The sequence below is a fragment of the Acipenser ruthenus genome, chromosome 3 (genome assembly GCF_902713425.1).
Source record: "Acipenser ruthenus chromosome 3, fAciRut3.2 maternal haplotype, whole genome shotgun sequence".
In the NCBI taxonomy this organism is placed as follows: domain Eukaryota; kingdom Metazoa; phylum Chordata; class Actinopteri; order Acipenseriformes; family Acipenseridae; genus Acipenser; species Acipenser ruthenus.
The window spans coordinates 93,765,644-93,784,759 of NC_081191.1; the positions used below are offsets into that span (position 1 = coordinate 93,765,644).

The window sequence follows — 19,116 nt, forward strand, 5'->3', positions numbered from 1 at the left end:
AAGCCAACTACAAAGCGTGGGTGCTAGCATGACAGAGTTCTAACACTGATGTCTTCACATGCTCAGCTCATTTGCATATCCTCCCATCACAGTAATAATGTCCTAATGGTTTAGGTTGACCTATATTGCCCTGCAGCAGAAGCACTTAAATGAGTTAGATGTACAAATGTAGCTAATGCGCCTATTCTTGTTGAGTAAAAACACATGCTTCTCATTATACACGATACCTAAGTTACATATCCCACAAAGCACTTATATAACATGTAGATTATAACATCATTTCATAACAAGCGTGTCGAAACTGGTAAAGCATGTTGCCAAGCTAACACAAGCCTTTCCCCAACAGCATTATTTTCACACATCCATCATGTTCTACCTATATGGGATTTTTCTGCAGTCTGAGAATTTCAAACCTGCCTCTTGTGTTCTTTGCATTAGATGCACATTAGGTAACTCCACCATCAATCCGAGCAGAAGATCCAGTTCTGCAGCCCACAATCTGGGACTTACAGAGTCCTGATTGAAATCGTTCTGATCTCGATCTGCTGCTGATGGAAATGATCGATTCTACTCTCAAGTCACTTCCAGCGACAGATGGAAATGTGGAATTAGTTACACTGTTAAAATTACAGAGATGGAGGAAAGTTACATCAAAGAAGGTTAAGGCTAAGGTTAGTAAACTGGGCTGGGTTGGGTGGGGCACTTCACAGGGGTCATCAGGGGGGCACCTCCTGTCTCAGGCCAATAGGAAATACACATTAGCTGGAGGAAAAGCGCTGAAGGCTCATATATTACAGTGAAGCTACGTCTTGGTTGGTCCCCACCACTGCAATCTCATTTTATTTTGGTGAAAGGTGAAAGTCCAATATTAGCATGAAGTAAATGACAGCTGTTCTCATGTAATAAAAATCAGCATCTTATTCCTCTCTGAAAATGTTTCCAATTTTCCAAAATAGGTGTCACAGTATATTGAGTAAAATTTTATAACAAACATCCACGGTCATACACCTCCACTACACTGCATTTATAAAACTCCCCTTGGGAGAACACTTGTAATACAGATTCTTTTTGTTATCCATAACAGAGAAAGGCAGGGTTTTCATTAGTGGTTTTGATGTGCTGGTTTAACTGTAATGTACTGTAGTGGAGAACTTGACATGCCATGATAAGATTTTAATAGATGTGCAGCTAGTGTTTATACGGTATCTCAGGTGAGCAAATCCTTCTCTTTGTCCAACGCAGAGCAGAGATCAGTAATAGTACAGGTATCTGGTTTGAAGGCTGTAACCCAAACGATGAGCAGATATTTGATTTCTGTTTTTATTTCACATGAGAAGGGGAGTCTAGTTGATCTTTTTTTACAGTGCAGTAACACACCCCAGAAGGGCACCTACATGTACTGTGCATTCATCCTGGCTTGTGTACATGTTAATCAGGGAGTGGGGTTAGAAAGGGGTGTACCCAGCAGCTGCTTGCAGCCCTGCTTGTTCAGTTCAATCCTCCTACAGTACAAAACCAGAGAATGATTGCCAACGGCTTCCTACTGCCGACATTCTCCACTCTTCAGCTGGCCTTTGTTCAGCATTGCAATGCTGCAACGCGCTGGGAGGAACGGTAGCTGGGTTCAAGCTTCACTGCTCAATTACAATAAAGCTGTAACACTCTTGAAAGTAAACAAAAAGTCTCCCTAAATATCCATAGGCGCAGTTCAACAGAGCTAATTCAATGTATATACCTTCTTGTTGATTTTCTATCTTCTCAATTAACCTGAAATAACGCTCAGTACTTTCTCTGAAGGTGCACAACTCTTCAGTAAGCGTTTGTGTCATCCAATTTAATTGTGTCATCTACAGGTAATTTCAAATCAAGATGTTTAAAGCACAATACTGCAGATACTTACTATTTTCTATGGTGGGATCATAGGAGTCAACGAACTGGCCTTCAACAAACTGAATCGTCAATGAGGACTTTCCTGCAAAAGAGAAACCATTGACATGCTGTTATTATTAGCTATTAGTCTCCCGTCACAGGAAACTGTCCCCTCATACTGTTACAGCTTATGGTCTCTACAACGATTCAGTGCTTGGAGAGGAGTTCTGATGAGCACTTGATGTAACTTAAAAAAGAGGATGATGAGTAAGTAGATTCAAGAAAATGCACAGAGTCCTTTTCTTCACTCAGTTGTTAGGTTTATTGAAATATGCAGGGAGTCTGGTCCCAGGTACAGGACAAACAGAATACTCGTTCTTTCAATTGTTGCATGACATTAAATACCCTTCTGCATAGGTGTCTCTCTCCTCCTCTTTCTCTGACACTTAACCAATAGAAAAGGTACAACTCATTATCCTGTTAACATATATTTCATTTAGTGTGAGTGTGTGTATGTGTGTGTGTGTGTGTGTGTGTGTGTGTGTAGTCTAGTGTGACGACCTCTGAACTCAGTGCATTCCTCAAATCCCTGGTGCCCCAAAAAGGTCCATACATCTGGTTTTTGTCATCTTCCTTGTAACTATCTCTCCGTTTTGCCTTAGACCCTTTGAGTCCAGTGGCATTATCTCTTACTCTCCCTGTGAACCTTTGGGTCCAACGGCAGTCCCTGGGAGCCTTTTAGCCCCTTTATGCTTTGTATTCCCAAAAGTCTTAGAGCCTGGCCCCTTCTGGTCCATAGCACTGTTATCTTGTTAGCTTGCAGTCAATGTTGGACAAGAAGCTTGTAGAAACAAGGTCTCTTATCAATTGTTAGCAGTACATGCAATTTGAACCAAACAGTCTGCTATCTGCAATATTAGTTTCTTTTCAGAAAAGAACACCAGTATAGCTCTGCCAGTCCACATGCGTAGCAAACTGCTAATCAATTCTCGATCCATGTTTTCCAACAGCACTTAAAAATTAAGACAATTGAGGCTTATTTAACAATACTACATTGTCTATAGGAGAGCCAAGACCTTTTTGTTGGTCCTTGACATTATGGTTTAAAAAAAATATTCTTGTCCATGTGCCAAATGCTTATGTTATCGTTAGTAGCACATCTGGACGTTGGCAGTGTTAAGGGGAGCCAGGGTAAGAATGGGTTTTAAAAACTTTGGTACCACACAGTTAAAAGGAATTCATTATACGCGGTTATCATGCATGTCTAGAAGGTGGTGGTGGTGTATAACAGTTTGTGTTCGCTGGATTATAAATGGGGAGGGGGTTTAACTACCTTTTGTTTTCTTTCAAATGTATGTTTTTACCTTTTTGGAATTTCCCACACGATTTCCCAGTCCGCAGCACAAACCGTTTTTGAGTAAAAAGTTGGTTAACGTTGACCACATTTTGACCTCTCTATAACTTTTGAACCCCTGACTTGATCGGTCTAAAAATGTAAATTTGAGCTTGTTTGCCTGGAACAACCCTAAGAACCAAGTCTGGTGTAAATCGGAGATGGTAGGGATAAAAATCCCAACTATAAAATGATACATTCTGAATGCAACAACGCTATTTTTTTTGCTTTAATAAATATTCTGTTTATCGTGAAATAAAAACCTATTTTTAGACCATGAAATGCTGTGAAATAAGCAATTCTTGACAATGAATAAAATACAGCCCTAATCATGATGTTGAGTACAAATACAATAGGACACTGTATTAAATGCAAGGTCACAATATATATAAAAAAAACCAGAAACATTTTTCACTTAACTAATCTTACCAGCTTAAGCTTATGTTCTTTATTAAATTCTATATGTTCTCTCATCACAGCAGCTGACTTAGTTCTTAGGGATAACTGATCTATCTACACCAGGTTAATGCTTGCATTGTGCAAGAGCAGCCCGTGCACATTTTCTCTTGATGGGACCAGTTTAGTGTTACTAAATTCTACCATTTTAGTGATGTATATTTATAGATGATATATAATAATTTACTTATAACATCAATACAGTACATTATTACTATAGCACAACCACAACTAACATTGCATGTGTTAAGATTGTTCAAGACTGAAAGGAGTAATTGCTCATTGTAAAGGACTACACTGTATTATTTTAAAAATAAATACTGTAGATGCTATACTTTGAACTACAGTAAAATACAGCATTCGTTCAGCCTTCAAATGAAAACGGACCAGCTCCACACCAGGTGTTTCAGTCTCAGTACTTCCAGTCTTTTCAGGACTGTTGTTGAAGCTATTTTTTAACAGTATGGAGCCGGTATCGCCGGCGTTCTGTGTGCTGATGCGTCAGGGAGGCCGCAAATAGGCTGATCCCTGGGGCCAGCATTACACTTCAGCCATCAACACAGGGCCAATAGCAAATCCACATTACCTGGAGGAAAAGCGCTGAAGGTTCTTATATTACAGCAAAGCTACATCTTGGTTGGTCTCCACCACTGCTATCTCATTTCATCTTGTATTTTCTCTGTATTAGACTGTTTTTAATGTGATGGTTTAAGTTCTTTTTTGCATCTGTGTGAAGTGTTTTGGGGTCCTTGTGATGAAAGACACTATAGAAATGTGAGTTGTTGTTGATGCCTGGCTGTATCAAGATTACATGAGCAGTGATGGTGTGCTGCTGGAAGTCATATCCTGTACAGCAGTGCTCCAGATAAGGGTTTGGGTCACTGAGTAATGTACTCTCCAATGAGGACACTAGCATCCTGATTTTCAGAAGGGGCAACGTGAAAATCAGGTCACAAAACACCTTTGTGACAAACTGTAGTTTAAAAAGTCCTAGAAGTCAGTTGCGCAATGGCATTTCAGGGTGTGTGCTTTATGAAAATGCACTTGCATTACAGCTTGTTAAGCAACTGAAGTCCACAATTAGTTCTAGTTTGCAAATAATGTCTTATTTTCAAAAGGTGCAAAACACTGATGTGCCCCCTTAGTACACCAAAATACACTCGCTAATTAAGACACAACCCCTCTCGTGTCTTATTTAAACTGCGACCGCTGACAGGGCTACTGAGCTGTAATCGATATCGAAGAGCTTCCAATTCTCATACTGCAGCATGAGCGACCCTACCCTAAAATCAGAATAGTTCGTCCCCGTCAGACATTTTAGATCTACCTCCAATACAAGATATGCGTAGATACAGACTGGATCCGTCATACGCAGAATTCACAAAAGGCTTTGCGAGTAGGAGAAATGAACTGGCCCTGTTGAAAATAAAGACGTATAATTAGGTGGTAAAACAACTTGCAGTGGAAATGCATTGCAACCTTCATTTTCTCTCTAAAAATGCGCCTCCTGAAAATCAGGCCCTATGTGAGCAAAATGTATTTTCGGTGAGTGAAATGCAACATTACCTAGAAGTCATGAGCACTTTCAATAAATACTGTACTTACTTTAATGCTAACCTATGGAATATGCATTAGCTACAGCCTTACATTATAAATTTAATGTGACTTTTAACTACTGTACAATAAAAACAACAATTACTCTTATTTGCTTTATTGACCAGAAACAATGGCTGTGAAGCAAATAAACACAGAAACAGAACATTTTTGTTTGATGGTCATAAAAAAACGATTTAGCATTTACTGTTTTTCAGGAAAGCATTTAAATGTTTAGGAACATTTGTTGTATAATAACTAGAGAAAATGATGCATTTTGAGTACGACAACGCTATTTTTTCTGCTTTAATAAACATTATATTTAATAATGAGAGAAAAAATCAATGCGAGCCCAGAGGGATACAAGCATGTTTGAATCTGAATAAAGGCCTTTACAATAACAGATCCCTCATTAAAGGGTTGTTATTGATCCCATTAGATACTGTGTGCACTGAAACCTTTCTACATGAATAGATTTTATTACAGTAACAGAAAATACATGGAATATACAACTAGGTAGATGTTTTGTTTTATAGACTACTTTTCATTGTCAGGTTCTATATTAGCCTTTATTTTATCTGAGTTCTTGAGTTCTATATTCGGCACAGATATGACCATTAGATTGACAGATTAGGTGGTGACTCGAGTCCAGGTGAAAGTCTCTCCACTAATGATGTTACGCAGATCACCTGTACAGTACTTGAGACTGGTGGTGGTGAGTGGGTAGGGGAATATTTCCATTACCCACTGGGAACCCCATTGGGTTCCTGTTACAGTAGATTAGTATAGGCAGCACAGTAAATTCACTCGCAGGTAGATTGGGTGGTCATGTATTTGTCACAAAGCAGTACTGATTTGAAATCTCAGGACTAACATAGCTTCCAGCTGTCTTCAAAGCACAGTACAGTAAGCCTGCTGCCTGGACTGTACTTCTCCTAGACACGGTGTGTTAAATTCACAGTTGCCAACCGTCACAGTTGAGAACCGTATATTCCCATGTACATGGTTTTCCATATTCTGAGGCAACAGCCACGCTTTCTTGTGAGGCGTTAGTTATGGAGGTGTGAATGGCTCTCATATAGAGGTACACTCAGGGTGTTGTTAGTCGTGATGGTGGAAATACTGGAGATGAAGGCAAAGAGTAAGAGGTTATCGTTAAAGGGGAAATATCTTTAGGACCTTTTCAGTCTAATTATAAATGTGCAAATACCCATTTAAAATCTCAAATAAAATATCTGAAATGTGTGTGCAACGGGCAGTGTTGTGTGATACACTGCCGTTACAGATTCTGACTGCTGTCAGTGAAATAAGATTAAAAGCTCTAAAACCAAGGGGTCCCTGAGTGGCTCATCCAGTTAAAGCACTGCCGCTGGGAGTGCAGGATGAGTCACACGGCTTGGAAGGTGGCAGTTCACGTTCGTGCTGTGCAAAGAGACTGAACTTTGCTGAGAACTCCAAAGGGGGCATCACATTGGCTCTGACGCTCCCGGGGTGGGTGATGGGAAACCGGCAGGTACTCATTCTCCTCATAACGCAACAGCGAACCCTACTGGCCAGACACCGAGCACATTCAGAGTGGATAAAAAGCAGCAGGGCTGATTTCTGTTCTCCGGGATTGGTAGCCCACCCACCTCTGCTCTGAATTGCTCGGCGTAAAAGCGATTCTGGCTTTAGGCTTCAAACGCCCTCAGAACTGCGGTGAGGAGAAAAAACATAATTGGACATTCCAAATTGGGGGAAAAAATAAATAAAAATAATAATTGGTCGTCCAGCCTCCTCCCTGTTACATGTGCTTGTGGTGCACAGGGTCGCTGGTTTACGCCCAGCCTCCTCCCTGTTACATGTGCTTGTGGTGCACAGGGTCGCTGGTTCACGCCCAGCATCCTTCCTGTTACATGTGCTTGTGGTGCACAGGGTCGCTGGTTCACGCCCAGCCTCCTCCTTGTTACATGTGCTTGTGGTGCACAGGGTCGCTGGTTCACGCCCAGCCTCCTCCTTGTTACATTATTATTATTATTATTTATTTCTTAGCAGACGCCCTTATCCAGGGCGACTTACAATTGTTACAAGATATCACATTATACATTATTTCACATTATTTTTTACATACAATTACCCATTTATACAGTTGGGTTTTTACTGGAGCAATCTAGGTAAAGTACCTTGCTCAAGGGTACAACAGCAGTGTCCCCCACTGGGGATTGAACCCACAACCCTCCGGTCAAGAGTCCAGAGCCCTAACCACTACTCCACACTGCTGCCCTATGCATGTGCTTGTGGTGCACAGGGTCGCTGGTTCACGCCCAGCCTCCTCCTTGTTACATGTGCTTGTGGTGCACAGGGTCGCTGGTTCACGCCCAGCCTCCTCCTTGTTACATGTGCTTGTGGTGCACAGGGTCGCTGGTTCACGCCCAGCATCCTTCCTGTTACATGTGCTTGTGGTGCACAGGGTCGCTGGTTCACGCCCAGCCTCCTCCTTGTTACATGTGCTTGTGGTGCACAGGGTCGCTGGTAATTGGACATTCCAAATTGGGGGAAAAAATAAATAAAAATAATAATTGGTCGTCCAGCATCCTCCCTGTTACATGTGCTTGTGATGCACAGGGTCGCTGGTTCACGCCCAGCCTCCTCCCTGTTACATGTGCTTGTGGTGCACAGGGTCGCTGGTTCACGCCCAGCATCCTTCCTGTTACATGTGCTTGTGGTGCACAGGGTCGCTGGTTCACGCCCAGCCTCCTCCCTGTTACATGTGCTTGTGGTGCACAGGGTTGCTGGTTCATGCCCAGCATCCTTCCTGTTACATGTGCTTGTGGTGCACAGGGTCGCTGGTTTACGCCCAGCCTCCGCCTTGTTACATGTGCTCGCTGTGCACAGGGTTGCTGGTTCACGCCCAGCCTCCTCCTTGATACATGTGCTTGTGGTGCACAGGGTTGCTGGTTCACGCCCAGCCTCCTCCCTGTTACATGTGCCAATAACACTACAATGATACATACAATTACCCATTTATACAGTTGGGTTTTTACTGGAGCAATCTAGGTAAAGTACCTTGCTCAAGGGTACAACAGCAGTGTCCCCCACTGGGGATTGAACCCACAACCCTCCGGTCAAGAGTCCAGAGCCCTAACCACTACTCCACACTGCTGCCCTATGCATGTGCTTGTGGTGCACAGGGTCGCTGGTTCACGCCCAGCCTCCTCCTTGTTACATGTGCTTGTGGTGCACAGGGTCGCTGGTTCACGCCCAGCCTCCTCCTTGTTACATGTGCTTGTGGTGCACAGGGTCGCTGGTTCACGCCCAGCATCCTTCCTGTTACATGTGCTTGTGGTGCACAGGGTCGCTGGTTCACGCCCAGCCTCCTCCTTGTTACATGTGCTTGTGGTGCACAGGGTCGCTGGTAATTGGACATTCCAAATTGGGGGAAAAAATAAATAAAAATAATAATTGGTCGTCCAGCCTCCTCCCTGTTACATGTGCTTGTGGTGCACAGGGTCGCTGGTTCACGCCCAGCCTCCTCCCTGTTACATGTGCTTGTGGTGCACAGGGTCGCTGGTTCACGCCCAGCATCCTTCCTGTTACATGTGCTTGTGGTGCACAGGGTCGCTGGTTCACACCCAGCCTCCTCCCTGTTACATGTGCTTGTGGTGCACAGGGTCGCTGGTTTACGCCCAGCATCCTTCCTGTTACATGTGCTTGTGGTGCACAGGGTCGCTGGTTTACGCCCAGCCTCCGCCTTGTTACATGTGCTCGCTGTGCACAGGGTTGCTGGTTCACGCCCAGCCTCCTCCCTGTTACATGTGCTTGTGGTGCACAGGGTCGCTGGTTCACGCCCAGCCTCCTCCCTGTTACATGTGCTTGCCTTTGCTTGTTATAAATATCTGCATGTTCTGACTGCTTCCTGCAGGTACCTGGCAAGGGAGCTGAATTCTGGTGAAATATTTCTCAATATAGCCCATGAGCACTGGCTGTGCTTGAGTACCAATAACACTACAATGATACATACAATTACCCATTTATACAGTTGGGTTTTTACTGGAGCAATCCAGGTAAAGTACCTTGCTCAAGGGTACAACAGCAGTGTCCCCCAGTGGGGATTGAACCCACAACCCTCCGGTCAAGAGTCCAGAGCCCTAACCACTACTCCACACTGCTGCCCTATGCATGTGCTTGTGGTGCACAGGGTCGCTGGTTCACGCCCAGCCTCCTCCTTGTTACATGTGCTTGTGGTGCACAGGGTCGCTGGTTCACGCCCAGCCTCCTCCTTGTTACATGTGCTTGTGGTGCACAGGGTCGCTGGTTCACGCCCAGCATCCTTCCTGTTACATGTGCTTGTGGTGCACAGGGTCGCTGGTTCACGCCCAGCCTCCTCCTTGTTACATGTGCTTGTGGTGCACAGGGTCGCTGGTTTACGCCCAGCCTCCGCCTTGTTACATGTGCTTGTGGTGCACAGGGTCGCTGGTTCACGCCCAGCCTCCTCCTTGATACATGTGCGTGTGGTGCACAGGGTCGCTGGTTCACGCCCAGCCTCCTCCCTGTTACATGTGCTTGTGGTGCACAGGGTCGCTGGTTCACGCCCAGCCTCCTCCTTGATACATGTGCTTGTGGTGCACAGGGTTGCTGGTTCACGCCCAGCCTCCTCCTTGTTACATGTGCTTGTGGCGCACAGGGTCGCTGGTTCACGCCCAGCCTCCTCCTTGTTACATGTGCTTGTGGTGCACAGGGTCGCTGGTAATTGGACATTCCAAATTGGGGGAAAAAATAAATAAAAATAATAATTGGTCGTCCAGCCTCCTCCCTGTTACATGTGCTTGTGGTGCACAGGGTCGCTGGTTCACGCCCAGCCTCCTCCCTGTTACATGTGCTTGTGGTGCACAGGGTCGCTGGTTCACGCCCAGCATCCTTCCTGTTACATGTGCTTGTGGTGCACAGGGTCGCTGGTTCACACCCAGCCTCCTCCCTGTTACATGTGCTTGTGGTGCACAGGGTCGCTGGTTCACGCCCAGCCTCCTCCTTGTTACATGTGCTTGTGGTGCACAGGGTCGCTGGTTCACGCCCAGCCTCCTCCTTGTTACATGTGCTTGTGGTGCACAGGGTCGCTGGTTCACGCCCAGCATCCTTCCTGTTACATGTGCTTGTGGTGCACAGGGTCGCTGGTTCACGCCCAGCCTCCTCCTTGTTACATGTGCTTGTGGTGCACAGGGTCGCTGGTTTACGCCCAGCCTCCGCCTTGTTACATGTGCTTGTGGTGCACAGGGTCGCTGGTTCACGCCCAGCCTCCTCCTTGATACATGTGCTTGTGGTGCACAGGGTCGCTGGTTCACGCCCAGCCTCCTCCCTGTTACATGTGCTTGTGGTGCACAGGGTCGCTGGTTCACGCCCAGCCTCCTCCTTGATACATGTGCTTGTGGTGCACAGGGTTGCTGGTTCACGCCCAGCCTCCTCCTTGTTACATGTGCTTGTGGCGCACAGGGTCGCTGGTTCACGCCCAGCCTCCTCCTTGTTACATGTGCTTGTGGTGCACAGGGTCGCTGGTTCACGCCCAGCATCCTTCCTGTTACATGTGCTTGTGGTGCACAGGGTCGCTGGTTCACGCCCAGCCTCCTCCTTGTTACATGTGCTTGTGGTGCACAGGGTCGCTGGTAATTGGACATTCCAAATTGGGGGAAAAAATAAATAAAAATAATAATTGGTCGTCCAGCCTCCTCCCTGTTACATGTGCTTGTGGTGCACAGGGTCGCTGGTTCACGCCCAGCCTCCTCCCTGTTACATGTGCTTGTGGTGCACAGGGTCGCTGGTTCACGCCCAGCATCCTTCCTGTTACATGTGCTTGTGGTGCACAGGGTCGCTGGTTCACACCCAGCCTCCTCCCTGTTACATGTGCTTGTGGTGCACAGGGTTGCTGGTTCACGCCCAGCCTCCTCCCTGTTACATGTGCTTGTGGTGCACAGGGTCGCTGGTTTACGCCCAGCATCCTTCCTGTTACATGTGCTTGTGGTGCACAGGGTCGCTGGTTTACGCCCAGCCTCCGCCTTGTTACATGTGCTCGCTGTGCACAGGGTTGCTGGTTCACGCCCAGCCTCCTCCCTGTTACATGTGCTTGTGGTGCACAGGGTCGCTGGTTCACGCCCAGCCTCCTCCCTGTTACATGTGCTTGCCTTTGCTTGTTATAAATATCTGCATGTTCTGACTGCTTCCTGCAGGTACCTGGCAAGGGAGCTGAATTCTGGTGAAATATTTCTCAATATAGCCCATGAGCACTGGCTGTGCTTGAGTACCAATAACACTACAATGATACATACAATTACCCATTTATACAGTTGGGTTTTTACTGGAGCAATCCAGGTAAAGTACCTTGCTCAAGGGTACAACAGCAGTGTCCCCCAGTGGGGATTGAACCCACAACCCTCCGGTCAAGAGTCCAGAGCCCTAACCACTACTCCACACTGCTGCCCTATGCATGTGCTTGTGGTGCACAGGGTCGCTGGTTCACGCCCAGCCTCCTCCTTGTTACATGTGCTTGTGGTGCACAGGGTCGCTGGTTCACGCCCAGCCTCCTCCTTGTTACATGTGCTTGTGGTGCACAGGGTAGCTGGTTCACGCCCAGCATCCTTCCTGTTACATGTGCTTGTGGTGCACAGGGTCGCTGGTTCACGCCCAGCCTCCTCCTTGTTACATGTGCTTGTGGTGCACAGGGTCGCTGGTTTACGCCCAGCCTCCGCCTTGTTACATGTGCTTGTGGTGCACAGGGTCGCTGGTTCACGCCCAGCCTCCTCCTTGATACATGTGCTTGTGGTGCACAGGGTCGCTGGTTCACGCCCAGCCTCCTCCCTGTTACATGTGCTTGTGGTGCACAGGGTCGCTGGTTCACGCCCAGCCTCCTCCTTGATACATGTGCTTGTGGTGCACAGGGTTGCTGGTTCACGCCCAGCCTCCTCCCTGTTACATGTGCTTGCCTTTGCTTGTTATAAATATCTGCATGTTCTGACTGCTTCCTGCAGGTACCTGGCAAGGGAGCTGAATTCTGGTGAAATATTTCTCAATATAGCCCATGAGCACTGGCTGTGCTTGAGTACCAATAACACTACATGAAAAGAAGAACAATTCTAATGACGTTGCATTTAATGTATGGTAAACAGTTTGATTTAATGTATGGTAAACAGTTTGATTTAATGTATGGTAAACAGTTTGATTTAATGTACAGTAAACCATTTGATTTAATGTATGGTAAACCATTTGATTTAATGTATGGTAAACCGTTTTAAAAATCCAGCCCAATGTTGTTGAAAGAAACTTCAGTTGTGATCAGTTGTGTCTGAATTAGCACAACAGTTATAAATGAAAGTGGCAGACTGCATAAAAAGCCAAGTCGGTTTGTGTTCTCAAACAAATAATTGTAAAGATGAACAAATACAGAATGACTGGGGCTGCAACATGTACTGAAAGTTATGGGTGACTATCTCTTCTTCAAATACAAAATATTAAGCAAAATACAGTCTAGAAAATACAATACAGAGCAACCCGTCCAGCAAGTGCATTTACTGCACATCGATTTACTCCCATACAGAATGGCTGGGTGAGACGGAATCTGTATTTACTGCACATTGATTTACTCCCATACAGAATGGCTGGGTGAGACGGAATCTGTATTTACTGCACATTGATTTACTCCCATACAGAATGGCTGGGTGAGGCGGAATCTGTATTTAAGGCACATCGATTTACTCCCATATGGAATTATTTGCTCCCAGTGGTTTTGATCACTATATGCGGTTTATTCTTATATCGGTGATTCTTATAAACAGACTGCACTGTATTCAATAGCAATCTTGGTAGAATAAACAAAGGTATATATTACTTCCTTTTCTTTCTTACTTTGGTCATTTTACATTTTACAACAGATACACGTGGTTATTCAGAATACTCGTTCTACTATAAAAACATGCAGTATTGTGATTAGTTCTACAATTATAAAGAAATATAAAGATAGCACAGACATGCCTGTGAACACTAGCATGTTGCGTTTTTCTGCATTCTTAAAAACTCCTGAGGTGGGGGTAACCCCATTACAGACCTGCAACACGAAATGAGACTTGAAACCAGGGTACATTTGTAACATGCCAAGCAATAGCTTCGTCTAAACCCGGGTACACTTCGATATACAGTACCCCAGTCGACAAAGACCCAATTTGCAACAGTTACTATTTAACATATGGAAATCTTAGAACAAGTTTAGTTTACGAAATAAAAACCTTTGCATTCCCAGACATATGGCTTACTCAATCCCAGATTTACACATCTGATGTAAATAAAAATGAATGTACTCACATACTGTATCAGCAAGGTTGCAGTAGCACTCCCTATTCGGAGGCACTCTATCCAACACCACTTCCAATATTCTTCTAGCTGGGTGTAACTGAAATCAATCCTGTGCGAGTCCCCTCTACATTTAAATACAGTGGCGATCTATACAGTATCTCATTCCCAGTTAGAGGCCTCTAATAATCATTATTACAGCACTTGGGCATCGATCCCTGGAATGGAAGACTTTTTTAGCTTTTAAATGATCAATCTCCGGACATGAATAATTAAGAAGGATCACACAAGGTCTGATGATATCCCCAATCCCATACTTTAGCACTTATCTTAACTTAACTTTGGCTGACTTGCCTGACTTAAAGAGCAACTTGGAACGGGTATTATCTGAACTAACGAATGCATCTTGTTGTTTTTTAAAAACACTCCCGTGGCCTCTCAGGAAGGCTCAAAGGTGTGTTCTTTCCAAGTACAGCTGGTACACCACATTCTAACCATTAGCCACTCTGAGTTTTTCAAAAGTCACCAGGATGTAATGACGCAAACAGAAAATGATAGGGATTTTTGAATAACAAGAAAAAGACATTAGTTAAGAAGTGACATTTTATACACCTACCAATGGGCATTATAAAAGGCAAGCCAAACACATTCTATCGAATGGAAAATCTACTGACTATCCTTTTGCAGGGGTAGTATCTTTGGACCTTCTGTATGAGTTAAGTATCTATTTTAGGCATTCTGACAAGACATTAGAAACGACAATGTAGGGAAATGCAGCAAATTTCAGGTACACAGGTTCACTCCATTTCTATGTAAATGCAGCTCTTTGCCAAAAGCGAACTACCTTCTATTGTATGTCTACCCATATTCAGCCTCTTCTGTGTTTGTTGATTGTGTTGTTTTGAACAAGTCAGTGTAACTTTTCAGAACTGTCTCAAGAGCTCTGACTGGACAGTTTATTACAGCTAGGGGGTCCCAGTGACTAACCCACTACGTCCTTCACTCTCACAGTTACTGGCTGGCTGCAGCTCTTCAGGGGCTCATCTGCATTTGTAGTTTTAGAGCTTTTAACCTCATCTCTTTACCCTGACAGGGGACAGAATCTGTAACTGCAGTGTATCACACAACAATGCCCGCTACACTCTTCCCCCCTTTAACCTCAACGATCGGCAGCAGTGAATCTACGAGATCCGGGTCACGCCACCAGTGTGACAGGGCACCACAATGCAAAAGAGCCGGGCTCCTCTGCCTTCATGGTTTTAGAGCCTTTAACCTGATCTCATCTCACCGACAGGGAGCAGGACAGAATCCCTAACAGCAGTGTATCACACAGCACTGCCCGCTACACCTCTATCAAACAGAATCCACAATGACAGTGTATCACACAGCACTGCCCGCTACACCTCTATCAAACAGAATCCACACTGACAGTGTATCACACAGCACTGCCCGCTACACCTCTATCAAACAGAATCCACAATGACAGTGTATCACACAACACTGCCCGCTACACCTCTATCAAACAGAATCCACAATGACAGTGTATCACACAGCACTGCCCGCTACACCTCTATCGAACAGAATCCACAATGACAGTGTATCACACAGCACTGCCCACTACACCTCTATCAAACAGAATCCACAATGACAGTGTATCACACAGCACTGCCCGCTACACCTCTATCGAACAGAATCCACACTGACAGTGTATCACACAGCACTGCCTGCTACACCTCTATCAAACAGAATCCACACTGACAGTGTATCACACAACACTGCCCGCTACACCTCTATCAAACAGAATCCACAATAACAGTGTATCACACAGCACTGCCCACTACACCTCTATCAAACAGAATCCATACTGACAGTGTATCACACAACACTGCCCGTTACACCTCTATCAAACAGAATCCACAATGGCAGTGTATCTACTGGAAACGTTACAGCCCACGCAAGTTAAACTGTCTGAACTGTAACTGCACAGTTACTGGGACTGCGCGTCAGACGCCTTTGCCTCTGCTGCCCCCAAAAGCGTCTATATACCGGGAAGGAACCGCACGCTCCACAGTTTCAGACACACTCACAATATACGTGTAACCCTGGAAAGATCTGCAGTGTTGGCTAGTGTTTAGTGCAACGAGGTTTGCTGTCAGAGTATGCGCAGCATAAGATAATCAATACATACACGGTAAATTCATAGTGCAGACCCGAGCATTTAGCGTGCTGTGTATTATTATTACTGTAGTAGTATGTATTTATTTATTTCACCAGCAGTAGTAAAGGTAGCATGTATAACGTTATTTTTACTATGCATTGTATGCAGGTATTTGTCAGCTTAGGTCGAGAAAAGTGATGCATTTCAGTGGCTTTTAACAATTAGCTTATGCTCTTACGCTAAAATTGCATGTACTGAAAAAAAGAAGTTGACGTCCAATCTGTAATATAACAGTACAGAACAGCTGCATTTTGTATACAATTTTCAAAAAGCTTCACGCTGAACCCCGCCCCAACCATACACGGTAAGCGTGTTAAAATCGAAAAACACTCGTCCGCATAAATAAATACATTAATGAATAAATAGATAAAAAGATATCCAGAGTAGGTCCCTCCCGAGCTCCTGTATAACTGCTGAATGGTATCATGTATCACGTTGTCTTGTGTCGGTTAATTCACAGTCAGCAGCGCGTTTTCCTTGCAGATCTTGAGTTAGCAGCAGCGTCTGTTCAGTGCATACTCCTCGCATTCACAAGACTGTACACAGACTGTGTATTTAGCAGCTAGCTTTACATTCTCACAATGAAATGTAGCATCACTTGTCATTTCAAAACGCAAACTCTTTCGTCTGTGTTCTGAATGTACAGTATTACTACTAGCAATATATTTATATTGTTCACTTCATACCTATCACCTAGCAGCACCGCGGAGCGTAAAAATTGGTATCGCACATCCTAATACTATTTCAAAGATAATACTTTTCTCTATCAGAAACAAACGTGCGATGAAAGGTATATGAAATTCACCAGGAACGAGAATGTCCGTCTGGTTTTGAAAAGTCACGACGATAGTATACTGTGCTGTAACAGTACACACACAGCTATGGTACTCTACATCATCTGTCTGTCTGTCATCAATCTGGAGCAAGGCGGAACAGTTTTAAGCTGTTTCTTGCATTTGGTACTTTTTCCCCCAATTTGTGCATCAACTTAGCTGTCTCCACATCATCCCAAATATATACTTACCCACGGATCTGTACCCCAGGATGGCGATCTTACGAGATTTCGGCTGCGGCATCTTTTTCTAGCAACGACACGGCATCAAATTAACAGTACACCAATATAACAACATGCAGAATCTGAGAGAGCAGACTCACTTTATTCTGTCTCAAATCGTTAAACGAATAACAATACGTGAATGTTGCCACGATCTTAGGAATAAAACAATTCTGTAAATATATTCTGCGTTTTTTCCAACAATTACATGAAATTACTCGAGAATATGTATTCACTGCGTCACTCCCCTGTACAACCTAGTTAATAATTCATGAAACCTTGTGCCGGTTGGCTGCACCCGATAAAAGGCGGTACTAATTCCATTCGTAACGTAGCCGTTGGTTAAAGTCGACGCCAATCCACCAGTATGGAGCCCTGGTCTGAATAAGCAAGGCGGCGGTGATTGGTTAGGGAAAGCTGACAGAGTGTAGGTGCTTCTGCTGCTTTCTGTTTCTGTAGTCATTCACAAAAGGGCGTATCCCTTCTCCCTGGCTTGGCATACCTGATACAGCGCGGCGGCGTGTTTAAAATGAACACTACCGTTGGGTGTTCAGGGGTGTAGCTTTTCCAGTCCAATACGAGAGCTTATTAGGGTAGAGGTTAGCCATGCACTGTACTGTAGCACAGCATGTAATGTGCAATAGCCACCATAGGTTACTGACTTTGTCATTAAAGTCCCACACAGTGCAGGTAAGAAGGCAGAAGTCAATGAGAAGTGGTCTTTGTACAACTGGGCAAGAAAACTGTGGCCAAAGAAAAGGCGGCCAAAATGACAGACTTCAAACTTATTAAGGCCAAGAAAATGAAGAACACGATCATCAAGCATGAAGTAAATAAACTACAAAAAGAGGCTATCAAAAAAGTAAGCATTACAAAAACTGCTAAACTGACAAAGTATTGGTACAAAAAAATATGCAGCGCCCATTCATGTTAAAATTACCGAGGTATGATACAGGCCCGGTGTTTGGGATGGAGCAGCATAACAGTGTCGCATTTTGATTGGTCTTGTCTGTCAGAGGAATATGACGTGAACACGAGTGGGAAAGGTTGGAGGCGTTTTTAACATTGTGATGAGAGAGGGGGAGAGAGACCTGTTTTTCATTTCCATTACAATATAATATGGTATTTTGTTGTACTAATATAACAAACTAAGGGTGACTTACTTTATATAAATTATCATGTTATGCACAAATGCATATATCTATAATCTTTTGTGTAATTTATTTTAATTGCAAATATATATATCCTGCCCAATATTACAGTTTTGTTGCAGGATTCATTAGTTTATCTCTAATGTAATTTAATCACAGTTTTACATATAGATTGCCCTGTTCTCAGGCCGCTCTGCTTTTCCGAATTCAGCCCAGTTTTTGGAATATTCTGCTCAGATGACAGTCGAGTTTTTTAGGTCATGCTCAGTTTACCATAAAAATGTACACCAGAACTGGATCATGACTTCATTTAAGAGTAACCCTTAGTACATCAATAAAAGTTAACATATTTTTAGTTTCTCTCCAGAAAACATTATTTTTTCTGAAGAAACAGATACTGTTTTTAAAAAGCTGATTTCTTTATTACAATGAATAAACTACATTGCACTGAAATAGGTATATGAAAATTCATTAAAGCAGGCGTTTTCCTTTATTAAAGGTGTTAAAGCATGTTTCTGAGAAGGAACGTGGTATTCCAAAAGAAGGACATCTCATTTGCTTATGTAATGCCCATCAATCTATAGTCATGTGTAGGGGTTTATCAGACCTCAACATGAATAGAATGGTAGAGTTCAACATATTTTATTCACCTAATACACACAAAAAATACATACTAAAGGCCTATATCAGCTCTTTCACTTCTGGGTTTTAAGAGACCAGTGCCCTTCAACAACTTCAAATAAATATACCTTATCTATTAAAAAAAAAATATATATATATAGGCTATAGATAATGTTTAAACAGTTGGACTATGTAAATATAATGGGGAAAAACACACTGTAAATAGTAGTGATTACATCTAGTGCACAGTACAAGTAATGTGTAAAATGTGCCCCTCAACCATTAACTGTATAGTCCTTCCTACTTGGAAACATTACTGATAGAATGACACAAGTGTGTGACCTACTTCATGCATAGATTGATACGTTGTTGTAGTTGATACTAACAACCCACAGGCAGTTCTGATATTGACAAAATGCCACAGGTTAAATGTATCAGCCTGTGCCACCTA

The 19,116-nt window shown here is 43.9% G+C and overlaps 1 protein-coding gene across 2 annotated transcripts in view; it reads right to left on the bottom strand.

Moving 5' to 3' along the window:
- Positions 1–17,166, bottom strand: part of LOC117395069 (GTP-binding protein Rheb) — a 49,562-nt gene extending 32,396 nt beyond the window's left edge. The window contains exons 1-2 of one of the 2 annotated variants that reach the window (XM_034921086.2): positions 16,864–17,166; positions 1,901–1,972 (exon numbers count right to left, since the gene is read on the bottom strand). In XM_034921086.2, the coding sequence (XP_034776977.1) occupies positions 1,901–1,972; positions 16,864–16,915 (124 nt within the window). In that variant the 5' untranslated portion in view covers positions 16,916–17,166. The remainder of the gene's footprint in view (positions 1–1,900; positions 1,973–16,863) is intronic. The other variant, XM_034921087.2, reaches the window with a different exon arrangement.
- Between the last annotated feature and the right edge of the window lie 1,950 nt (positions 17,167–19,116).